General features: G+C 47.5%; 1 protein-coding gene across 2 annotated transcripts; it reads left to right on the top strand.

Moving 5' to 3' along the window:
* The first annotated feature begins 2,590 nt into the window (after positions 1-2,590).
* Sf3b2 (splicing factor 3b subunit 2) lies at positions 2,591-21,461 on the top strand. 2 transcript variants are annotated; one of them, XM_051145877.1, is made up of 21 exons: positions 2,591-2,762; positions 2,927-2,973; positions 3,419-3,496; positions 4,847-5,086; positions 7,061-7,178; positions 9,790-9,899; positions 10,192-10,288; positions 10,622-10,713; positions 10,984-11,199; positions 11,348-11,485; positions 11,633-11,713; positions 11,876-12,103; positions 13,727-13,876; positions 15,181-15,270; positions 15,382-15,489; positions 17,148-17,255; positions 17,502-17,644; positions 17,728-17,829; positions 20,673-20,772; positions 20,862-21,047; positions 21,358-21,461. In XM_051145877.1, exons 1-21 carry the CDS (start codon positions 2,630-2,632, stop codon positions 21,427-21,429), a joined length of 2,637 nt encoding a protein of 878 aa, XP_051001834.1. In that variant the 5' UTR covers positions 2,591-2,629; the 3' UTR covers positions 21,430-21,461. The 2 variants fall into 2 exon arrangements, with proteins under 2 accessions (XP_051001834.1, XP_051001835.1); XM_051145878.1 differs by having other exon boundaries at positions 9,793-9,899; positions 21,358-21,455.
* Positions 21,462-22,284: the final 823 nt, after the last annotated feature.

Here is a 22,284-nt window from a genome sequence, read left to right as displayed (position 1 = left end):
GAGCTGGTGGTCTGGGGTCTCTGCCCAGGCACCTTGCACCAGGAACCAGAAATTTCAGTTCATTTCTGGTTTCTGCCCTTACTCCATCTTGGAGTCAAGAGGTAACTTCCTGAATCCTGTAGCTTCCAGAACTGAAGTGGGCAGCTGTTTACTTGGAACAGTGCGATTTGGGAGAGCGTCCTGTGGCTGTCTAACAGCGGCACCTCCTAAAGCCACTCTTTTTTTTTTTTTTTTTTTTTTCAAGACAGGGTTTCTCTGTGTAGCCTTGGCTGTCCTGGACTCACTTTGTAGACCAGCCTGGCCTCGAACTCACAGCGACCCGCCTGCCTCTGCCTCCCAAGTGCTGGGATTAAAGGCGTGTGCCACCACGCCTGGCTCCTAAAGCCACTCTTGATGCCATGAGACCACAGTTAGTTCTGGGGCTGCTGTGGATTGTTGTCCACTTCAGGTAGCGTAGCCACCCAAAGCTGGGACTGAGAGGGCCTGCATTGGTCCCTTCTGGTGTCACACAGCCGGTAAGTGGGCATCATGTCAGGATCCTTGCACAGAAGGGAAGGACTTCAGAGTCATGGGATTTTGGGTATGTCAGCTTCTGTTTTCTCTCAGTCTTTCCCTTTGCTCAGTTTGGTATCTGCATTCCAGAACAAATGTGAAGAAAATCAGAGCCCATTTAGTGTGTCCTTTTCTGGGCCACCCATCTGCCTTGTTTCTCTCGCCTTGGAGACCCTGCCCTCCCCCTCCCTCTGTCGGAGCACACTGGGGCCTCCAGCCTCAGATGACCTGCTCTGGGCTCTCTGGTTACAGGGAGCAGAGACTTCCTTTGGGCTACAAATGGCTCTGTCTGAGTGGGCTGACAAGCATAAGGCAGGCCACCACTGTTCTTTGTTTTCTACTGTCTTTTCTGCTTTTGATTCCCTCTGCCCTCGCAGTGGCCTAGGGTAGTGACAGTAATCGAAGGGGAAATGTCAAGGTTTGGATGTGTTGAAGAGAACGAGAACCATGTTTTCCCTTGATCCTGCCCTTTCTTCCGTCTCCCTCAAACCTCACCTTTCTTGCGTCTTGTGCCCCCCCCCACCCCCTTTCCAATTACTTTTCCTCTGGGGACAGCTGGTGAAACGGAGGTGGCTAGAAAGAGAAGAGATCTGAAGTGTGTGGGTGGGAGATGAGACCGTTTGTGTTTCTCTCTCTTATTCACCACACATAAAACCAAACAGGCGTCACTGAGATGGGTAGGACTAGTGGGAGAGGCGAGGAGACAAAACCTGGCTGGTGTTGGGCAGGCAAGGGTCATGGTGTCTGTGGCCCAAGACGGTCCTGAGTTTTGTTTCTTTTTTCCTTTCCTAAAAGAAGATACACTCCCCCCGCCACCCCACCATTAGATCTTTTTCTCCCCTCTCAATAATCATGTATTAGGTGCCCCCTGGATGCTAGGTAATTCAGATAGAAGATCAAGTTTCAGATCCTGTCTGGGGAATGGAGGTGGGAATAGAGGGTAGGCGTGTCTTAAAAATGAAAGCAGGCAGTGGGTGGGCTCACACCTGGAACCCCAGCTCTCAGGAAGCGGAGGCAGAAGGACTGCCAAGGGCTAGAGGTTAACTTGGGCTAGAATTTGTTCCAGGGCAGTCTGAGCTACATGACTCTTGATCTCAAATCCAGCCTTCCTACTCCATGAAACAGGGCATGGTAGTGCACATCTGTGGCCCTCAAAGGATCAGGAGTTCCAAGCTAGCCTTGGTCACGTGACGACGACACACTTGTCCTAAATACCACCACCTTGGGGTTGGAGAGATGGCCCTAAAAGCATCGGTCGCTTTTGCAGAAGACCTGGGTTCAATTGACAACCCTTTGTAACTCTAGTTCCAGGCCTAACACTTCCGGCCTCCAAAGACATTGGCGTGCAGGTGGTGCACATCCATACACAAAAACCTTAAGACGAAAAGTCAGTGCATTATAAAAGTTCTTAGAAAAAGAAGGAAACAGTTGGCAAAGACACTTATTTAAACCTTTCTCTAAGGGTGGAAAAAGGGGATTTTATTTTAGTATCGCCCTTCCTCCAGGTCAGCAGCTGGAACTCAGCCCGGTGGGTCCGTTCCTCTACCGGCTCTGATCCCCTTTCAGACCATTCAAGCATGCCTGGGCCAAAGTGAGCAGGCAAACAATCAGACACACTATTATCTATCAGAGTCGTCGGCTTCAACCTCCCACTTGTGCGAGCCGTAAAAAGGTCTCTAGGAGTTCTTTGAGGAAACAAGCATCCGGGTCCCTCATCCCTGAGGTTGACGGATCAGAAAGCTTAGTACGCGTTCGTACAGGAGACCAGCAGAAAGCGCCGCCTCTGGGGAGGGCCAGCTCTTCCAGCGGCCCGTCCGGCCAATGTACTACTGCGTACAGGATGTTCCAGCGAGCGTTCAGCTTCTAGGTGCAGCCGCAGACTACAGCTCCCAGAAGGCTTTGCAACCTTTGTTGGTGGCGAATCCTCTCTCCCGGCTAAGGGCGAAGGCGTGTGTCTCGACCAAGTTCTTTCCAATCACCGCGGGACTTGGCTGACTGCGCTGCCGGAAGTTCCGGGAAGTAGGCCTAGTGGCTGACCGGAGCTTCCGTGTTGGTCGCGCGCCTTCTTGTGGCTAAAATGGCGGCGGAGCATCCCGAACCTCCCAAAGGAGAATTGCAGTTGCCACCGCCTCCTCCTCCGGGCCACTATGGCGCCTGGGCTGCCCAGGAGCTTCAGGCCAAACTGGCGGAGATAGGAGCTCCAATCCAGGGTGAGGCGCTTGGGCGGTCAAGAGGTGCCTTCGTGGGCTTGTGGGGGAGTGGAGCCTGGTTACCCAGGAGACCCACGGGCGGGGGGCGGAGACAGGCCGCCGGGCCCTGACCTGCGGGCTTGATGCTGACCCCCGCACCCCCGATTCTGTGCTTCGTCCCACAGGGAGCCGCGAGGAGCTGGTTGAGCGGCTGCAGACCTACACCCGCCAGGTGAGTGTTGTGGCGGCAGTTCAGGATAGGTCTCACTTTCCCTAGAGGCCTTTAAGACTCCTCACGCATGGCTCTTCGTTTCTTTTACTTTAGTTTGTTGGTTTTTATTTGTTTCTCGGTTTCTCGGTGTATCCCTGGCTGTCCTAGAACTGTAGACCAGGCTGGCATCTTAACTTAGTGATCCTCCTGCCTCAGCTTCTCGAGTGCTGGGATTAAAGGTGTGTACAGCCAGCCCCCGCCTGACTGGTTCTTGACTGTTCAGCCAGTCCTTGCCTTTGCTTTCTTGTGATCGTTTCTACCCCCGTTGCTTACGACTCTCAGGTTCCAGCCCCAATCTCCGGCAAGTGGGCACTGGGTACATTTTGTTAAGTAAGTGGGAGAGGAGGTCGTGGAATGGAACGGTCCCTTAGTCTTTTGCCGTAGAGAGTTCTCTTTTCTCTTGTAGACTGGCATCGTGCTGAATCGACCAGTTTTGAGAGGAGAGGATGGGGACAAAGCCGCTCCTCCTCCTATGTCAGCGCAGGTAAGGGATTATTTATAGAACCCGTTTTCTGCTTAGGGTAGCCAGTACAGTGTTGTACCAGACATTCAGCTAGCATATGGGACAGTGAGCTAAGGGCGGGGCCTAAGGGGACAAAATTGGCACCGCTCTACTTCCGACTTAGTGCTGACGGCGCTTCAACCCCCCAATGTCCGTTCCTCCAAATTTGACTTAATTGTTCAGGATTTAACTTCAATTCATAGAACTCTTACTTGGCCTTTGCCAACTGGAAGTCGTCACATTCCTTACTCTCAGGCATAGCTCCCAGGGTTGTTCACTGAGAGGCTAGTACACTGACCTGATTACATACCTCCTGCACTAGGAAACCCATGGCAGGCTGTGCCTTGGGACACTGCTTGCAGTTTTGTTTTGTTTTGTTTCGGTTTTTGGTTTTTCGAGACAGGGTTTCTCTGTGTAGCCTTGGCTGTCCTGGACTTGCTGTGTAGACCAGACTTGCCTTGAACTCACAGTGATCCCTGAGTGCTGAGATTAAACCTGTGCGCCACCATGCCCGTCCTTCAGTTTTTTGTTTTTTTTTAAAATTTATTTAATTTTATTTCATGTGCATTGCATGAGGGTGTCAGCTCCCTTAGAACTGAAGTTATAGACGTTTGTGAGCTTCCATGTGGGTGTTGGGAATTGAACGTAGGTCCCTTGAAAGATCAGTTAGTGTCCTTAACTACTGAGCCATGTCTCCAGCCTAGTTTCTATTCCTTAAAAAAAAAAACAACAAACTTATTTTGATGTGTATGAGTGCTCTGCTTGCATGTATGCCTATGCATCATGTGCATGCGGTGTTGCAGGAGGCCATAAAAGGGCATGGGATGACCCTGGGGCGGGAGTCACAGAGAATTGTGAGCTCCCATCTGGGTGCTGGGAATTGACCCTGGTATGATACGAGAGCAGCCCTTAGCTGCTGGGCCATCTGTCCAGCCCGGGTTGCTATTTCTTTAAGTCCCTTATGAATCAAGTATTTGGTTCTCTTCCTCTATGGTAGTGACTTAGACCTGGAGTCTGTTTATGGGTGTGTGTGTGTGTGTGTTGTAAAGTTCCTGTATGGATTTCAGAGATGTCCTTGTACTTCCTTAAATTGAATGCAAAATGTTTGTATGTTCTTGACATTTTTCAAAGGAGCTAATAACTTTGATCAGCATTCTAAAGTTAGCACTCAGCGTTCTAAAGTTAGCACTGATTCGACTGTGGCGCATTTTCTTGAGTCCTTCATCATTAGACTTTGAATACTTAGTGCCTGGCTCTTTTACTAGGCCCCCAGCAAATGCTTATAGAATGAATAAATGTTTTCTAGTTCATTGTTGTATTTTTTTCCTATAGCTGTCTGGCATTCCTATGCCGCCGCCACCTATGGGACTCCCCCCTCTACAGCCTCCTCCGCCACCTCCGCCACCTCCACCAGGCCTTGGCCTTGGCTTTCCCATGGCTCACCCACCAAATTTGGGGCCCCCACCACCTCTTCGAGTGGGTGAACCTGTGGCACTATCAGAAGAGGAACGGCTGAAGCTTGCACAGCAGCAGGCAGCTTTGCTGATGCAGCAAGAAGAACGTGCTAAACAGGTGAGACGGGGGTGGGGGTGGCGGGGACCTAACTAGGACACCTTAGGTCCCCGATGAGGACTGGAGCTTCGGAAAGCTGGACCCTGAGGCCAAGCCTTTTAGGAAGGTCTTGATTGAAGACTAGAACCAAGGTCTCGGCTGGAAGAGAGTCCTAGGAAGCAGGAAGCAGGCTGGCCGGGGCCGTGCTGCTGCTGGGACGCGGTTGTCATCTTTTTAAGCAGGAAGATCATTCTTCAGAGGAACATGAGCTCTTGGAGCAGCAGAAGAGCAGAATACTTCTCTCCCTAACATTGGAAATCATGGTTCCTCCATCGCGTGTCATTTAACATTATTTAGTGTCCAAACCAAGGTGCTTCATTCAGGTTTCCTTGGAGGCTGCCTGATAGCCTCTAAGTTTCGCTATGTTCTTTTTTTATAGTCCAGGGGTCAGCATGCTGTGTGCTCTGCTTTTCGATGGCTTATAAACGAAAAATGATTTTTAGAAAAAAACATTTTTTTTTTTCTGAGACAGGGTTTCTCTATGTACCCCTAGCTGTTCTGGACTTGCTTTGTAGACCAGGCTGCCCTCAAACTCACAGAGATCCACCTGCCTCTGCTTACCAGAGTGCTGGGATTACAGGCGTGTGCAACTGTGCTTGGCTAAAAATGATTTTTAAAATTTATTTTTTGGAAAGTTGTTACATTAAAAAGGAAAAAAAAAATCTTAAACCAAGCGTTGCAGAATTCCTATGATAATAACACATACAGTATTTGCTTTTTATCCATTACAGAAAATACTTCATGATTACTGATAGTCTTTGGTTTTTCAAGACAGGGTTTCTCTGTGTAGCCTTGGCTATCCTGGACTCACCTTGTAGACCAGGTTGCCTTGAACTCAGCGATCCTTCTGCCTCTGCCTCCGCCTCCCAAGTGACGGGATTAAAGGCGTGCGCCACTGCGTCCGGCTGATGACTGCTAGTCTTGTGTGACATCACTTAGGTAGTTTGTGGATAGTGCTTGCATGCTTAGTCATTTGTATTGAATTTAGACAGACTTGGGAGTGATGTAAAAGATGGTTTGCCCCATATCAGGTTTACCTAGTAGTTCAAGCGTGTTGGAAAGTAAGCATTAAATGGGCGTGGTGGCACATTCCCTTAGTCCCAGCACTCGAGAGGCAGAGGTGGGTGCATCGATGTGAGTTTGAGGCCAGCCAGGATAGCCAAGGCTACAGAGAAACTCTGTTTCAAAAAAACCAAAACCAAACCAAAACGAAACAAAATCTCCCTCTAAAAATCCAAAGATGGAAACATGTATGAAGTACTGGTTTTGTCTAGGTTGTGGCAGATTTTATGGGGTAACGGGAAGAAAATAACTCATGGTTCTTTCTAAATAATTTCATCTTTGTGGTATAAAAATTCATTAAGAGTACAGTAAGCTGGGCGTGGTGGTGCATATGCCTTTAATCCCAGCACTCGGGAGGCCGAGGCAGGTGGGTCTCTGAATTTGAGGCCAGCCTGGTCTACAAAGCAAGTTCAAGACAGCCAAGGCTACACAGAGAGACCCTGTCTCGAAAACTTTCACCACCTCCCACCCTCCCAAAAAAGTAGAAGATAGTGTTGAGTTAAAGAGTGAATTCTCTTCTCGAAACCAGAAATTTCTTAGGGTTTTTCTTACTTGTTTTAGGAATTTTTTATTGTGACGAGAGGTGTCTAATTTTATTAGTGACATGCAAATGTGAAGATGTCAACCTCAGGGTTGCTGATGCTCTCTTTTGAAGGAGCTCACTTATCAGGACTGTACCAAAATCTTTTCTTTTCTTTTTTTCTTTTTTTTTTTTTTTGGTTTTTTGAGACAGGGTTTCTCTGTGTAGCCTTGGCCATCCTGGACTCACTTTGTAGACCAGGCTGGCCTTGAACTCACAGCGATCCGCCTGCCTCTGCCTCCCGAGTGCTGGGATCCAAAATCTTTTTAAAGCTGAGTCTCCCCTTCTTGTAGGCAGCTGTGTTAATGGAGCAGGAGCGACAGCAGGAGATTGCGAAGATGGGCACTGCAGTCCCTCGGCCTCCACAAGATATGGGTCAGCTGGCTGTTCGTACTCCTCTGGGGCCTCGAGGTAAGACCCTGGAGGGGAGGGAAGTGCGAAGAAGATAATTCTTTTTGGGGGGTAGGGTGGGGTTGGGTTTGTAAGACAGGGTTTCTCTGTGTAGCCTTGGCTGTCCTGGACTCACTTTGTAGATCAGGCTGGCCTCGAACTCACAGCAATCTGCCTGACTCTGCCTCCTGAGTGCTGGGATTAAAGGTGTGGGCCACCACCGCCCAGCTAAGAAGATAATTCTTAAAACATTTCTTTTTATCTGGGCTTAGTGGCACATGCCTGCAATCTTACTGCTTGAAAGGTAGGCAGGAGGATAAAGGTCATTCTCGATTATATAGTAAATTCATAGATGGTCTGTGCTACTTAAAATCCCCCTTTTTTTGTTTTGTTTTCTTTTTCAAGGTAGGGTGTCTCTGTAGCTCTGTCCTGGAATTTGCTCTGTAGACCAGGCTGGACTTGAACTCCGAGATCCACCTGCCTCTGCTTGCTGAGTGCTGGGACTAAAGGCGTGCACCACCATCCCCTGGCTTGAAAAGGTATCTTAGAAATCCTGTAGTTCCAGCACTCAGGATGCAGAGGTAGGCGGATTTCTGTGAGTTTGGCAAAGGCTACACAGAGAAACCCTGTCTCAAATAAAGAAAAGATATTTTAGAAAACTAGCTGGGTGTGGTGGTGCATGGCTGTAATCCCAGCCCTGGTAGTCAGAGGCAGGCAGATCTTTGTGAGTTTGAGAACAGCCTGGTCTACAAGGCAAGTCTAGGACAGCAGAACAAGAGAAGCCCTCTCTTGAAAAACCAAAAAGGAAAAGAGAGAGAGAGAGAGAGAGAGAGAAGAAAACTAAAACCAAGCTGGGTGTGGTGGTGCATTTCTTCAGTCCCATCACTTGGGAAACAGGTCTTATGAGTCCAAGGACAGCCAGTACTGTTATACAGAGAAATCCTGTATCAAAAAACTTCGACAAACCAACCCAGGGGCTGGAGAGATGGCTTAGTGATCAAGGGCACTTGCTGCTCTTCAGGAAGACCCAAGTTTGGCTCCCAGTACCCATATCAGATAGCTCACAAGTGCCTGTAACTGCAGTCCCAGGAGATCCAACATTTTCTTCTGGCTTCCAAGGCCTCTCTTGTGTACATGCAGACCCATACATGTATGTATAATTAAAAAAATAAAATCAGAGCTAGAGAGATGGTTCAGTGGCTAAAAGCATTTGCTACTCTTGCAGAGGTCCCAGGTTCTGTTCTCAACACCCACATGGTGGGTCACTGTAATCTGTAACTCCATTTCTAGGGGATGAAATGCCCTCTTCTGACCTCCTTGGGCATCAGGCATGTGTATGTGCACATACATACTTGGAGACAAAAAACCCATATGCGCCTGGGTGTGATGGCACACGCCTGTAATCCCAGCACTGGGGAACTAGAGGCAGGCTGATCTCTGTAAAGTTGAGACCAACCTGGTTTACAAAGCAAGTTCTAAGCCAACCTGACCTATATGGTAAGGCTCTGTCTCTAAAAACAACAAAACCAAATGATTACTTGTAAGAATCAGCAATAAACCGGGCGTGGTGGCGCACGCCTTTAATCCCAGCGCTCGGGAGGCAGAGGCAGGCGGATCGCTGTGAGTTCGAGGCCAGCCTGGTCTACAAAGTGAGTCCAGGATGGCCAGGGCTACACAGAGAAACCCTGTCTTGAAAAACCGAAAAACCAAAAAAAAAAAAAAAAAAAAAAAAAGAATCAGCAATAATGGTTCATATGTGTAACCTGTAATCCTCAAAGTCAGAAGGTTGCAGGGGGAGGATCATGAGTTTGAGCAACATAGAATCTATCTCACAAAAACGAAGGAAGGGCTGGAGAGATGGCCTAACTATTTAGAGCACATGTTACTCTTGACGAGCACCCAGGTTAAGTTCCCAAAACTTCATGCTGGCTCATAACTAGTAACTACATTTTTTTTTCCTGAGACAGGATTTCTCTGTGTAGCCTTGACTGTCCGGGAAGTCATTTTGTAGACCAGGCTGGCCTCGAACTTAGAGATCCACCTGCCTCTGCCTCCAGAGCGCTGGGATTAATGGCGTGCACTACCACTGCCCAGCTAGTAACTTCATTTTTAAGGGATCTGTCCCCGCTCCTTTGACCTTTGAGACACCAGGCACGCATGTGGTGTACATAAATATGTCCAGACAAAACAGTCATATACATAAAATAAAAATGTAAAAACAAATGAAAAAGCAAAAGAAGAGGCTGGAAAGATGTTTCATTATTTAAGAGCTCCTGCTAGTGTTGCACAGGACCTGAGCTTCACCCTACCACCCTCATTGGTGGCTCCAACTCCAGGGGATCTGATTTCCTGTTATGGCCTCTGTGGGTACAACACACACATAGAGTATGAGGGAAGAGAATAGGAAAATAATAAGTCCAAAAGAAGAAAGAAAAACTTAACCATAGCAAGTATATGATAGGTCATGGATTTTCACACTGTGTACTGGTGCAGCCAGCCTGTGAACCAGGAACCAAAACATTGCCAGCACCGCAGAAGTTCTCCTGTGCCCTTTCCTCATCTCTTGCCGTACAGGCACCTATCACCAAACAGACAGTTCTGATACTGGGCTTTTTCTTTTCCCTTCACACAGTAGCTGCTCCAGTAGGCCCTGTGGTTCCCACTCCTACTGTTTTGCCCATGGGGGCACCCGTTCCTCGCCCTCGGGGTCCACCCCCACCCCCTGGAGATGAGAACAGAGAGGTGAGACTGCTTACTTCTTCCTGTGGTCATAAAAACTGTTATTTTGAGGGGTACTGCTTTAGGATGTCAGGGAAGCCTGTGAAGTGGGGGGTGGATTAAATTCTTGGCTACAGGGAGGAGCTAAAGTGAGTTTTTAGGGCTAGGGGCTTGGGAGACGTTTTGGGCAGAATTCTAAGGATGCAGCACCTTGTCTATGGCATGTGTTACCACCCAGTAGCCTTCCCAGGTAAGAGATGAAATTAGAGGAGGAAGGCGCTAGGCCTCAGCCGTTCTGATTGGGTGTTTTTGGCAGATGGATGATCCTTCTGTGGGACCCAAGATCCCCCAGGCTTTGGAAAAGATTCTGCAGCTGAAGGAGAGCCGTCAGGAAGAGATGAACTCTCAGCAGGGTGAGTGGTGTTGTGTGCTAATGCTGCAACACAGGACTGGTCCACAGTGTGTGCTGAGGCCCTGTCCTCACTGCCCTTCCCCATCCCTGAGAAGAGAAGAGTTTAGAGAGCAGCTGCTCTCTAGTGATGGAGAAAGTGGGTGTAGTAGCACACGTGCTGTTCCAACACTTGGGAGATAGAAGTAGGAGGATCAGAAATTCAAAGTCATCCTTGGCTACGTAGTAAGTTTGAGACCGGCCTGAGCTACATAAGACCTCGTTTCACAAAAAAGAAAAAGAAAAGATGATTGGGAAGTGACTATTAGGAGAGTTGATATCCACATTCTTCTAACAGAGGAGGAAGACATGGAGACAGATGCTCGCTCATCTCTGGGACAGTCAGCATCAGAGACTGAGGAGGACACTGTGTCCATATCCAAAAAAGAGGTATGTGGTGGAGCTTGTCTGGAAGGATTATGCAGAGATGGGCCTTAAATGTATGCCAATTTCCACCCTAAGCATCTTGCAGTGTTTTCCATTTGTTGCAAAGCCCTTTACATTCTAAGCAAGTGTGGGTGCATTTACAGGCGAGAAGCTGTGGCTCAGGATGCACTGCAGCACGTGGGTACCTGTCTGCTGGATAAAGACTAAGTGCTAAGGCAGTGAGGGCAGGCATGGGAGCAGACTCCGACTTAGGTACTTTTCCTGTCTTGATAGAAAAACCGGAAGCGTCGGAACCGAAAGAAGAAGAAGAAGCCCCAGCGGGTGCGGGCAGCATCTTTAGAGAGCTCTGGGGACCGAGAAAAAGACTCAGCTCGGTCTCGAGGCTCTGACTCCCCTGCTGCTGATGTGGAGATTGAATACGTGACTGAGGAGCCTGAAATCTATGAGCCCAACTTTATCTTCTTCAAGAGGATTTTTGAGGCCTTCAAGGTACAAGCAGTGGTATGCTCTGAGAGGCCAGGCTGGATGGGTGTGGGGTGGGCTGAGATAAGACTGGGGGTGGGGGGACACTGTCTGAATACAAGGGTCAAATGGAGGTGAGTCAAGAATGGGCTTTGCACGTGGTTTATCTCCTCAGCTAACTGATGATGTGAAGAAGGAGAAAGAAAAGGAGCCAGAGAAACTTGACAAAATGGAGAACTCTGCAGTCCCCAAGAAGAAGGGCTTTGAGGAGGAGCACAAGGACAGTGATGACGACAGCAGTGATGATGAGCAGGTCAGGCTCCCTCGTAGTTGGAGAGGGATACAGGGCACAGGTAGCTGAGGTGGTTTCCTCAAGGACCATGGTAAAGGGCTTTCATGGCTTAAGCACTGATTTGGGCTGGGCAGTTTGATTTCCACCTAAGAGGTTATTCTGTCCTAGGAAAAGAAGCCAGAAGCCCCTAAGCTGTCCAAGAAGAAGTTGCGCCGAATGAACCGCTTTACTGTGGCAGAACTCAAGCAGGTTAGACCTGAGGTGACCTAGCCAGATCTGGAGCCTGGCTAGAGACTGCTTTAGAAGGTTTCCAAGGGGTGTTTTATGGATGCTTGGTATAGGGGTCCTTTGAGAAAGAGAAGACAACGTTAACCAAGAGGTGGACTTTCTAGAATCTGCTCTGCTTTTCAGCTGGTGGCTCGGCCTGATGTGGTAGAGATGCATGATGTGACGGCACAGGACCCCAAGCTCTTGGTTCACCTCAAGGCCACCCGGAACTCTGTTCCTGTGCCACGCCACTGGTGTTTTAAGCGAAAGTACCTGCAAGGCAAACGAGGTATTGAGAAGCCCCCCTTTGAGCTGCCAGACTTCATCAAACGCACAGGCATTCAGGAGATGCGAGAGGCTCTGCAGGAGAAGGTGAGGCCTGGCTGGGGCACAACTTGACTTTGGCTATCTACACCCTTTGTGGTAGCCTGCCTTAGAAGTGGACTACACACTTGTTATAAGTCTAATTAACCTTTTTCCAGTTTAGAAGTCAGCACTGTATGCAGACCTTGAGTCTGTGTTTAGAGCATCACTTTTTGGCCGTTTTGAGGCTCCTGGTTCTGAATAGCAGCTTTCTTTCTCTTCTTCCCTGCCTTTACTTGGCCAGCTTGCCTCTGATGCACTTGTAGCTAGAGGGGCAATGATTGTGATGAAACACCATTACCAAAAGCAACTTGGGGAGGAAAGGCTTTATTTCACTTGCAGTTCCATTATATATAGCAGTTCTCATCAAAGGCAATGAGGGCAGGAAGCTGCAGGCAGGAGCTGATGCATAAGCATGGAGGGCGCTGCTTACTGGCCTGCTCCTCATAGATTGCTCAGCCTGCTTTCTTAGAGAACCCAGGACCACCAGCCCAGGGATAGCCCCAACTGCACTGACTAGGACTTCCTTACCAATCACTAATTAAGAAACCACCAGCTCTCAACCTCTGTGTGTGTGTGTGGCTAAGTCACTCTCTAACCGAGGTCGCCTCAGATCATCAGGAAACACAGATATTTACATTATGATTCATAACAACAGCAAAATTACAGTTATGAAGTAGCAATGAAGTAATTGTTTTGCTTTGTTTTTTTGAGACAGGGTTTCTCTGTCCTGGACTCACTTTGTAGACCAGGCTGGCCTTGAACTCACAGAGCTCCGCCTGCCTCTGCCTCCCGAGTGCTGGGATTAAAGGTGTGCACTGCCACCACCACTGGGCTCAATGAAATAATTTTATAATTGGGGGTCACCACAACATGAGGGACTGTATTAAAGGGTGGCAACCTTAGGACGGTTGAGAACTGTTGCCCTACAGGCTTTTGTACCACCAGATCTTATGGAGACATTTTCTTTTTTCGGTTGGGGTTGGTTTTTCGAGACAGGGTTTCTCTGTGTAGCCTTAGCTGTCCTGGAACTCACTGTAGACCAGGCTGACTTCAAACTCAGAGAAATCTACCTGCCTTTGCCTCTTGAATGTTGGGATTAAAGGCATGTACCACCATGCTCGGCCTTTCTCTTTTTATCTTAGTTTTAGAGTTATTTACTTTTTATGTATGGTATTTTGCTTGCATGAATGTATGTGCGCTATGCATACATAGCTGGGGCCTGTAGAGGCCAGAGGAGGGTCTCAGATACTTTTGGAGCTGGAGTTAGGAATTGTGATAAACCACCGTGTAGGTGCTGGAGACTGAAATTATAGTGTCTGCACGAGCAGCAAGTGCTTTTAAATCAGTTAGCCAGCTCTCCAGCCCTGATCCAGTCCCCTCTTGCTCATACGGTTAAAAAGAGCAGTTACTGACAGAAAAGTGAGGCTGCTTTCATACAGTAAGTCTCTTTCGTTCAGTATGGAGTGTGTCATTTGAGTTTTGGGTGCGACTGTGGCGCTCAGGAGCTTCTTGATGCTAAGCTGGTGTTTCAGAGTGAGATAAAAGAGGTTCTCTTGAGTTGAAGCCAGATCCTCTGCTAAAGAATTGACTAATACTAAGTAATTCATATCTTCTGCCATTTTTTTACAGGAAGAACAAAAGACTATGAAGTCAAAAATGAGAGAGAAGGTTCGGCCCAAGATGGGGAAAATTGATATTGACTACCAGAAGCTGCATGATGCCTTCTTCAAGTGGCAGACCAAGCCAAAGCTGACCATCCACGGGGACCTGTACTATGAGGTTCGGGAAGGGGAGGGGCAAGGCTGTCTTGATGTTGACTTTGGCTAGAGTCCATTTCAAAGCTGCTGCAGTGAGGTCCCCATCCTTAAAATGGCCCAGTCCTGCCATTGGGTGAGACAGGACGTATTGTCTTTCTTTTGTTTATTTTTGTGTCTGTTTGTTGGTTGGTTGGTTTTCCCAGAAAATAGCTATAGGCCAGGCATTTGAAGTGATATGGTTTAGTGATAAGATGGCCAAGTGGTAGGTGTTACTCAGAAACATTTTGTTCTAAGTGGAAGGAAAAGTTTTATCCCCCCCCCCCATCTTTGAAATGTTAATCACCGTGGTGGCATCAAAAGATGTTTGTGAGCTTTCTCTTGCACCTGTGGTGCTGGCAAGACAGGCAAGTATTGTGGTCTCCATACTGCTGGGAAGCTCTGCAGTCACAACGGGACAGGCAGTGCCTGATAATACAAGAAAGCACACTTGGGCACAGTCCTGCAGGCCCATCCTTTTGGAGGTGCCCTCTGATGCAAAGAGAATTGTGCTGGGAAAAGGGGTTGAAGCCAAGCAGCCAAATTCTGCTTTCCGTAAGTGTGTCAAGGTGCAGCTTGGCAAGAACGGCAAGAAGGTCACAGTGTTCGTGCCCAGTGATGGCGGCTTGAGCTTCATTGAGGAAAAAGATTAAGTCCTGGTTGCTGGGTTTGGTCGAAAAGGTCACGCTGTAGGTGATGCTCCTGGAGTCCGATTTAAAGTTGTTAAAGTAGCCAGTGTGTCTCTTTTGGCCCTGTACAAAGGCAAGAAGGAAAGACCAAGATCATTAAATTTTGACAATGCAAACACAATAATAAACTTTCATATTTTGAAAATTAAAAAAAAAAAGATGTTTGTGAGCTGGGCATGGTGGTGAATGCCTGTAATCCTAGCACTCTGGAGGTAGAGGCAGGTGGATCTCTGTGAGTTCGAGCCAGCCTGGTCTACAGAGCAAGTCCAGGATAGCTAGGGCTACACAGAAACACTTCTTGGGGGAAAAATGTTTCTGATAACAAGATGCTGATGGTCATTCTGTCCAGTGGCCTTGTCTCACAAGTGAGAGAGCAGGTGCTCTAGTCAGCCCTTTTCTCACAGTGCATTAGTAACAGCAGAGAGTCTGGCCTTCTTCCTTTTCTATTCTACCCAAAATCTAAGTGGGAGCCAGGTAGCTCTCATGGGACTTTGTATCTGATGAGGCTTATGACTTCTTGTCTGTTCTCATGTCCTCATACCACTGAGCTCTCAGCGTGTGTCTGGAGTCCCCAATAGACCAAGCTGTGCTTTTTCCTCAGGGGAAGGAGTTTGAGACACGGCTGAAGGAGAAGAAGCCTGGAGATTTATCTGATGAGCTGAGGATTTCCTTAGGGATGCCAGTAGGACCTGTAAGTGTTGGTTGAGGGGCTGGGGAAGCTGGAGGGAGAGTGAGAATAGGAGCAGACGGGAAGGCTAGGGGAGGGGGAGGTAGGTAAAACCCTGTCTTGTTTTTCCTACAGAATGCCCACAAAGTCCCTCCTCCATGGCTGATTGCCATGCAGCGATATGGGCCACCCCCATCCTACCCAAACCTGAAAATCCCTGGACTGAATTCACCTATCCCTGAGGTACGCGGTGAGCTTGTTGTCCTTGGCTGCCTTGGTTTTGTTTGTTCTCTTTTTTCTTTCTTTCTTTTTTTTTTCAAATGCTTTAAAAATATTTATTCAATATACAATGGTGTTTTGCCTGCATGTATGTATGTGTGAGGGTGTTGGATACCCTGGAACTATAGTTAGAGACAGTTGTGAGCTGCTATGTGGTTGCTGGGAATTGAACCCAGATCTTTTGGAAGAGCAGCCAGTGCTCTTGACTGCTGAGCCGCTTGTTTTCTTTGTGTGTGCGTGCGTGTGCGCGCGCATTTATTTTGTTTTTGTTTTGTGTGTGTGTGTTGTTTTTTAAGACAGGGTTTCTCTGTAGACTTGACTATCCTAGAACTCTGCCATACACCAGTGTAGTCTTGAACTTGAAGATGCCTCTAGCTTTGCTTCTCCAGTGCTAGAATTAAAGACATGCCGGCCAACTTCCGGTTTTTTGTTTGTTTGTTTATCTGTCTGTTTGTTTTTGGATTTTCAAGACAAGGTTTCTTTGTATAGCCCTGGCTGTCCTTGAACACACTCTGTAGACCACACTGGCCTGAAACTCAGAGATCGGCCTGCCTCTGCCTCCTGAGTGCTGGGATTATAGGCATGTGCCACCGTGTGTGTTCCCCCACCCTAATACAGGGTTTCTCTATGTGACAGCCCTGGCTGGCCTTGAACTCACAGCAGTCTGTGTGCCTCTGCCTTTCTGAGTGCTAGGATTAAAGGGGTGCACCCCACTCCCAGATTAGCTACAGTTTTATTACTTGAGTTATTAAATTTTTGTCTTTGGTGAATCTGTTTCGAAGTAGCTCACTGATGTATACATGGATAGATAGAAAAAACTTTTATTCCAAGATGGCGTTAAATTGTTTTCAGATAAACTGAAAAGTATTGATGGACAAGTAATTAAAATGAAAATAGCATTATTAAACTTAATTTCTATTATGTCTGATAGATGCTAACCAACCAACTTTCCATATTATGGAAAAATTGGGAAGAACAAATTCAATTGGAATCTTCGTTTTTAAAGAATTTGTTTTGTATTCAGGCAGCCCATTAGTCTGGTCTCTGTCTCTTGTCCTCGCTGATTCTGTTGCCACTCATTTTGATGCTTATAGATTAGATTTTTTTTTTTTTTTTAATGCTGTGTGTATATGTACATGCATGAGACAGATGTGCTTTCACCTGTGCGTGCATTTGGCATCTGATGCCTGTGTACATCGAGGCCAGCAGAGGTGAACACTGAGTTATTCTTCTTCCAGCTGCTTCCACCTGATTGAACCATCTCCTCAGCCTCTGCGGTTTTTCATTTTGTTTTTAATGTGTAACTGTTTCTGCAGCCCCAATTTCCAGAGTCCCTGCATGAGCTCCTTATCTTGGAGTTTACCTTTTTTCCTAGGGCTTTAGTCTTTTTTTTTATTTTTCTTTCTTTTTTTTGGGGGGGGGGGGCAGGTGGTGGTTTTGAGACAGGTTTTCTCTGTGTAGCCCTGGCTGTCCTGGACTCACTCTGTAGACCAGGCTGGCCTCGAACTCACAGCGATCCACCTGCCTCTGCCTCCGGAGTACTGGGAATAAAGGTGTGCACCACCATGCCTGGCCCAGTCTTGTTAGTTTAGGAGAACTCATTCATGATTCCTCTCCTACAGAGCTGTTCCTTTGGATACCATGCTGGTGGCTGGGGCAAACCCCCAGTAGATGAGACCGGGAAGCCACTTTATGGGGATGTGTTTGGAACCAACGCTGCCGAGTTTCAGGTATGGGTAGGCTGCTGAGTTTGAGTTTCCTCCATGTTAAGAAGGTTAGGGATAGTTGGTCTGTAAGTTCATTGTCAGCGAGCTGGGCCTGGTGGTGTTCCAGTCTGAAAGGGGCATGTGTTTTCCTGAGGTGTAGTGCAGCTTTCCTCTAGGAGATTGTTTACTCTTCCGTCTCTTCAGTGAGCAGCAAGCTGGGGCAGTGGTCACACAGTAAGTACTTGTTGACGAATGAGGAATGCCTTTTAGACTAAAACTGAAGAAGAAGAAATTGACCGCACTCCTTGGGGAGAACTGGAGCCATCTGATGAAGAGTCCTCAGAAGAAGAGGAAGAAGAGGAAAGCGATGAAGACAAGCCAGATGAGACTGGCTTTATCACACCTGCAGACAGGTAGGACGTGAGGCTGCCCTCCTCGGCAGCCTGCTGTCTTTGTGGCTGCTTCTCTACAGCGTCTTTTCTGTCTCTCTTCACAGTGGCCTCATCACTCCTGGAGGGTTCTCCTCAGTGCCGGCTGGAATGGAGACCCCGGAACTCATTGAGCTGAGGAAAAAGAAGATTGAGGAGGCGATGGATGGGTGAGACACTAGTCAGGCCGTAGGGCTTTTGCTTTAGTTGGTCTTCTGGGTTGTCTGACTTTTTAATTTCATTTTTCTTTATTCTCTTTTAACAAATTGTTGTTGTTGTTATCATCATCATTTTAGTTTTTCAAGACAGGGTCTCTCTGTGTAGCCTTGGCTGTCCTGCACTCGCTTTGTAGACCAGGCTGGCCTTGAACTCACAGCAATCTGCCTGCCTCTGCCTTCCGAGTGCTGGGATTAAAGGCATGCGCCACCATGCCCAGCCCCTTTTAACAATTATTAAACACCAACTTTGTGCCAGCGGGAAGTCAGTGGGTAGATCGCTGAGGCAGGCAGACAAATGATCGTAATAAAGTAGTCTCTGGTCTGGCTAGCGATGGTGAAGCTGAGGTAACTTAGTAGGAGCTTGAGAAGAATGTTGAGTGTGGAAGCCTTGAGGGCCTCAGTGAAGAGGTGCTGCTGAGCAGTAAGCACAGAGAGAAGCACAAGCAGACACGAAGGCCCTGGGGCAGCTCTATTTTAGGTACTGAGACACATAGGATTGACCCTGTTCTAGTTTGCTTTCTATTGCTGTGATAAACACCAGGACCAAAAGAAACTTGGAGAAAAGGAATTATTTGGATAACAGGTTATAGTCCATTATTGACAGAAGTCAGGGCAGGAACCAAAGCAGAGACTGTGGAGGAATGCTGCTTACTGGCTTGCTCCCTTTGGCTTGCTCAATCTGCTTTTTTTATACTACCCAAGATCCCCTGCCCAGGGGTAGCACAAGCCCTCACAGGGCTCAGTGTGCCCACATAATCATTAACCAAGAAATGTTCCATAATCTGGGGGACACATATTTCCAACTAAGGGTTCCCTCTTTCCAGATGACCCTAGACTATGTCAAGTTGACAGAAAACCCACCTATACCCTTTATCATGAAATAACTTCCTTGTCCTTTGTGCTATCTGTATATATACACATGTGTGCAGGGACACATGGGATGCACCTGTGTAGGGCCAGAGGCTGCTGTTGGGGGATTTTACTAAACTGGATAGCCAGAGACTCCAGGGATCTTCTGTTTCTGCTTGCCCAGCCCTAGGATTAGAGGTGGGCATGCTGTGCTCACTTGTTATGTGGGCCTTGGGTATCAGCTGTGCAGCCTTGGGGCTTTCCTAACACTTTAGACTGAGCCATCTTCTCAGCCTCAGCTTTTGTAATCTTTTAAAAGTCTTCATTTTTGAACAATTTTGGTTATTTAGAGTATTCTAGGTTGACAATATTTTCCCCTTTCAGTCCTTCTAAGATGTTGCTCCAGTGTTTTCTTTCTTTCATTATTTCTGATGAGAAACCACATGTCATCTTTACCTTTGTTCCTTGCTATATAATGTGTCATTTTTTTCTCCTTGGGGATTTCGAGACAGGGTCTCTCTGTATAGCCCTAGCTGTCCTGGAACTCCCTTTGTAGACCAGGCTGGCCTCAACACAGATCCACCTGCCTCTGTCTCCCAAGTGCCGGGACTAAAGGCGTGTACCACCACTGCCTGGCTTGCTGTTTTTCTGAGTTTTGACACACACACACTCTCTCTCTGTGTCTGTGTGTGTGTCTGTCTGTCTTCATCTTTTATTCTCTCCCTTATTTTTGAGACAGGATCTCTTATAGAACCTGTGTTTGCTGTGTCTCCACTCCCCCAATACTGGAAAAAGGTCTTGAGTTCTCTGTGTCCTATAGTCTCTGGCTGCTTTGGACTCCTTAGATGTTTTAAAATTCTCAACTCACAGAATCCTCTGAGCTCTTTATGGGTCTTCCCTGATTCTTTGTTCTGGAAACTCAGTGTCACTGACAGGATTATTTGATTTTTTATTTTTAAAGACGGTCTGTAAACCAGTGCTGCTCTTGTACGCCCGATCTTCCTGCTTCTACCTCTTGTTTGCACTAATATTGCACTAATTCATTGTTCTTTACCGTTCTTGTCTTGTGCTTTGAACAGCTATAGTTTTATGTATTTGTCCAGTTTTTGGTATTTCATGTAGATGGGTAAATCTGGTCCCTGTTTCTTGTCAGAATTCTGAAGTTTTTGAAGATACAGCTTGCAAAATATGAGTCCTTTAGGTCGTGATAAAGAGTTTGGATCTGACCAATGAGATGGTTAGTTCAGTGGGTAAGGAATGGCCCTTAGGTTATAGAGATGGCTCAGCAGTTAAGAGCATTTGATGCTCTTGTAGAAGACCTGGTTTCAGGTCCCAGCACCCATGTGGTAGTACACAATCTAAAACTCCAATTCCAGAGGATATGGCACCCACTTCTCACTTCTTCAGGAACCAGGCACACATATGGTACACATACAACACGTAGGAAAACACTCATATGTATGAAATTTAAAATAGATGTGTGGGTATGTGTGCCAGTGTGCCACAGCAAATGCATAGGGGGTTAGAGGACACTTGGTGGGATTGGTTTTCTCCTTTATTTGGGTTCCAGGAGGGATGGGACTCAAGCCGTCAGGCTTGCATAACAAGTGCTTTTATTGGCTGAGCCATTTTGCTGGTCCTAGACTGTCCTTTGACAGCTTCTCTATACTAAAGCTTGCTATGAAACTTTAGCCTCTTTGACCATTAACATTACGGGTCCTGGTTCTGATGCCCTAGCTTCATCTCTGTGCCCTTACAAATTCTATCCTGTAGGACCAGCACTCCACTCTGCATCCCTCTCCCAGCTTATGGGCCTCCTTGCAAGGCAGATGACTACTCAGCTGTAGTTATCTTGGAATCCCCTAAGAATCTAAGGGCCACTTGTGTTTCTTCTGACTCTGGAGACCCTTTTTCCCTTATTGGGTTTTACTTTCTTTCCTTTGCAGAAGTGAGACACCTCAGCTGTTCACTGTATTGCCAGAGAAGAGAACAGCCACTGTTGGGGGAGCCATGATGGGATCAACCCACATTTATGACATGTCCACAGTAAGCATTTGGAGGACATTATTTTGTGACAAAGATGAAACTAGTGTGTCTGAGTGTCTTTGGAGATAACAGTGTTCTAAACTTTTCAGGTTATGAGCCGGAAGGGCCCAGCCCCTGAGTTGCAAGGTGTGGAAGTAGCGCTGGCTCCTGAGGAGTTGGAACTGGACCCCATGGCCATGACTCAGAAGTATGAGGAGCATGTCCGGGAGCAGCAGGCACAAGTAGAGAAAGAAGATTTCAGCGACATGGTGGCTGAGCATGCTGCTAAACAGAAGGTGGGAACAACCTAGAAACCTAGGAGTGCCGACCTGGTGATAGGGTCTGTCTTCTCTAGGGAGCTGTGTGCTTTAGTAGTGGGGGGATGGGGGGGATCGGACTTGGTGCCAGCTTCCTATCTTCTGTGAGCCTGAGAAGCTCTGAATTCCTCCACTAGTTGCCATCTCTTACATACAGTGACACTGGGGCACAGGGTGAGGAATGTCATTCAAATCTGAGGGAAAAAGATAAGAATGTGGCTTCAGAGAAGTATCTGTTATGTCAGGCAATTGTTTAACCTATTGTGACCTGTCTCTCTCTCTCCTACAGCAAAAGAAACGGAAAGCTCAGCCCCAGGACAGCCGTGGGGGCAGCAAGAAATACAAGGAATTCAAATTTTAGGTTCCTGTCACTCACAGAACCAGCCTGCCTTTAGGCCCTTTGTATTCTGTCTGGGCTTTACTTGTGGGCTCCCCAAGCCCGCTCTGTGTTCCCCTAGGCTTGTTGCTTCATGTTCTCATTTTAGACTTGTTTTGTAAATAAAGCTGTTTCCGAAGGATGAATACATGATACTCTTGAGCCTCTGTCCTTTTTAGCCTCCTGCAAAAGCATATATACACTGCTTGCCTGTGATCACAGACTGCCCCATAGATCTACAGGACATAGTTACAGTGCTGAAACTGGATAATTTACCATCCCCTACCCCTCCTTTGTCTGACAGCTATGAGGAAGGTACTTAGGTCTGGTCTGACCTTACTGCTTTGTCCCAGGGGAATAAAAATAGCCAGCTTAGCACCCTGGCTTGGCTGGGAAGTTAAGTGTAGGCTAGGGAAGTAGGCCAGGGCAGGCCTTCCTCATTGACCTTGTGGCCGATGGGCCTACTGCAGAGGACGTCTACATCCGAAAGTTCTTCCTGAGTCCCTGCTACCACTTGGATTCGTGTGTGTGTGTGTGTGTGTGTGTGTGTGTGTGTGTGTGTTTAGGTGTAGATGTAGGGTTTGAAGGGCTTGTTTGTGTCGCCTGAGTTCTGAGGAGTCGTGAAAAACTAGAGTAGGTTGGAGCACAGGATCCCATGACATTTGCTGGGAAGGAGGTGCGGGTGTACAAGGGTACAAGAGTGCTAGGGATGGGGATGGCAGCTGATGAGGCCTTGAGAAAAACAGAATTTTAGAAATTGAGAGAGCACTGAGGCACTCTGGGACGTTGTAAAGAAGGCTGGGCGGGTGTATGTGTGCGGGGGCGCTGTACTAAGAAGGA

This window comes from Acomys russatus, chromosome 5 (assembly GCF_903995435.1).
Source record: "Acomys russatus chromosome 5, mAcoRus1.1, whole genome shotgun sequence".
Taxonomy (NCBI): domain Eukaryota; kingdom Metazoa; phylum Chordata; class Mammalia; order Rodentia; family Muridae; genus Acomys; species Acomys russatus.
The sequence above is the reverse complement of the archived record's forward strand: the minus strand, read 5'-3'. Positions and strand labels throughout refer to the sequence as shown.

What these genes read in the sequence shown, in the direction of transcription:
- Sf3b2 (XM_051145877.1), top strand. Translation starts at nt 2,630, where the DNA reads ATGGCGGCGGAGCATCCCGAACCTCCCAAAGGAGAATTGCAGTTGCCA. An exon ending in GATAGGAGCTCCAATCCAGG is followed by an intron (nt 2,763 to 2,926) that starts GTGAGGCGCTTG and finishes TTCGTCCCACAG; the next exon opens with GGAGCCGCGAGGAGCTGGTT. An exon ending in GAGAGGCTCTGCAGGAGAAG is followed by an intron (nt 12,104 to 13,726) that starts GTGAGGCCTGGC and finishes ATTTTTTTACAG; the next exon opens with GAAGAACAAAAGACTATGAA.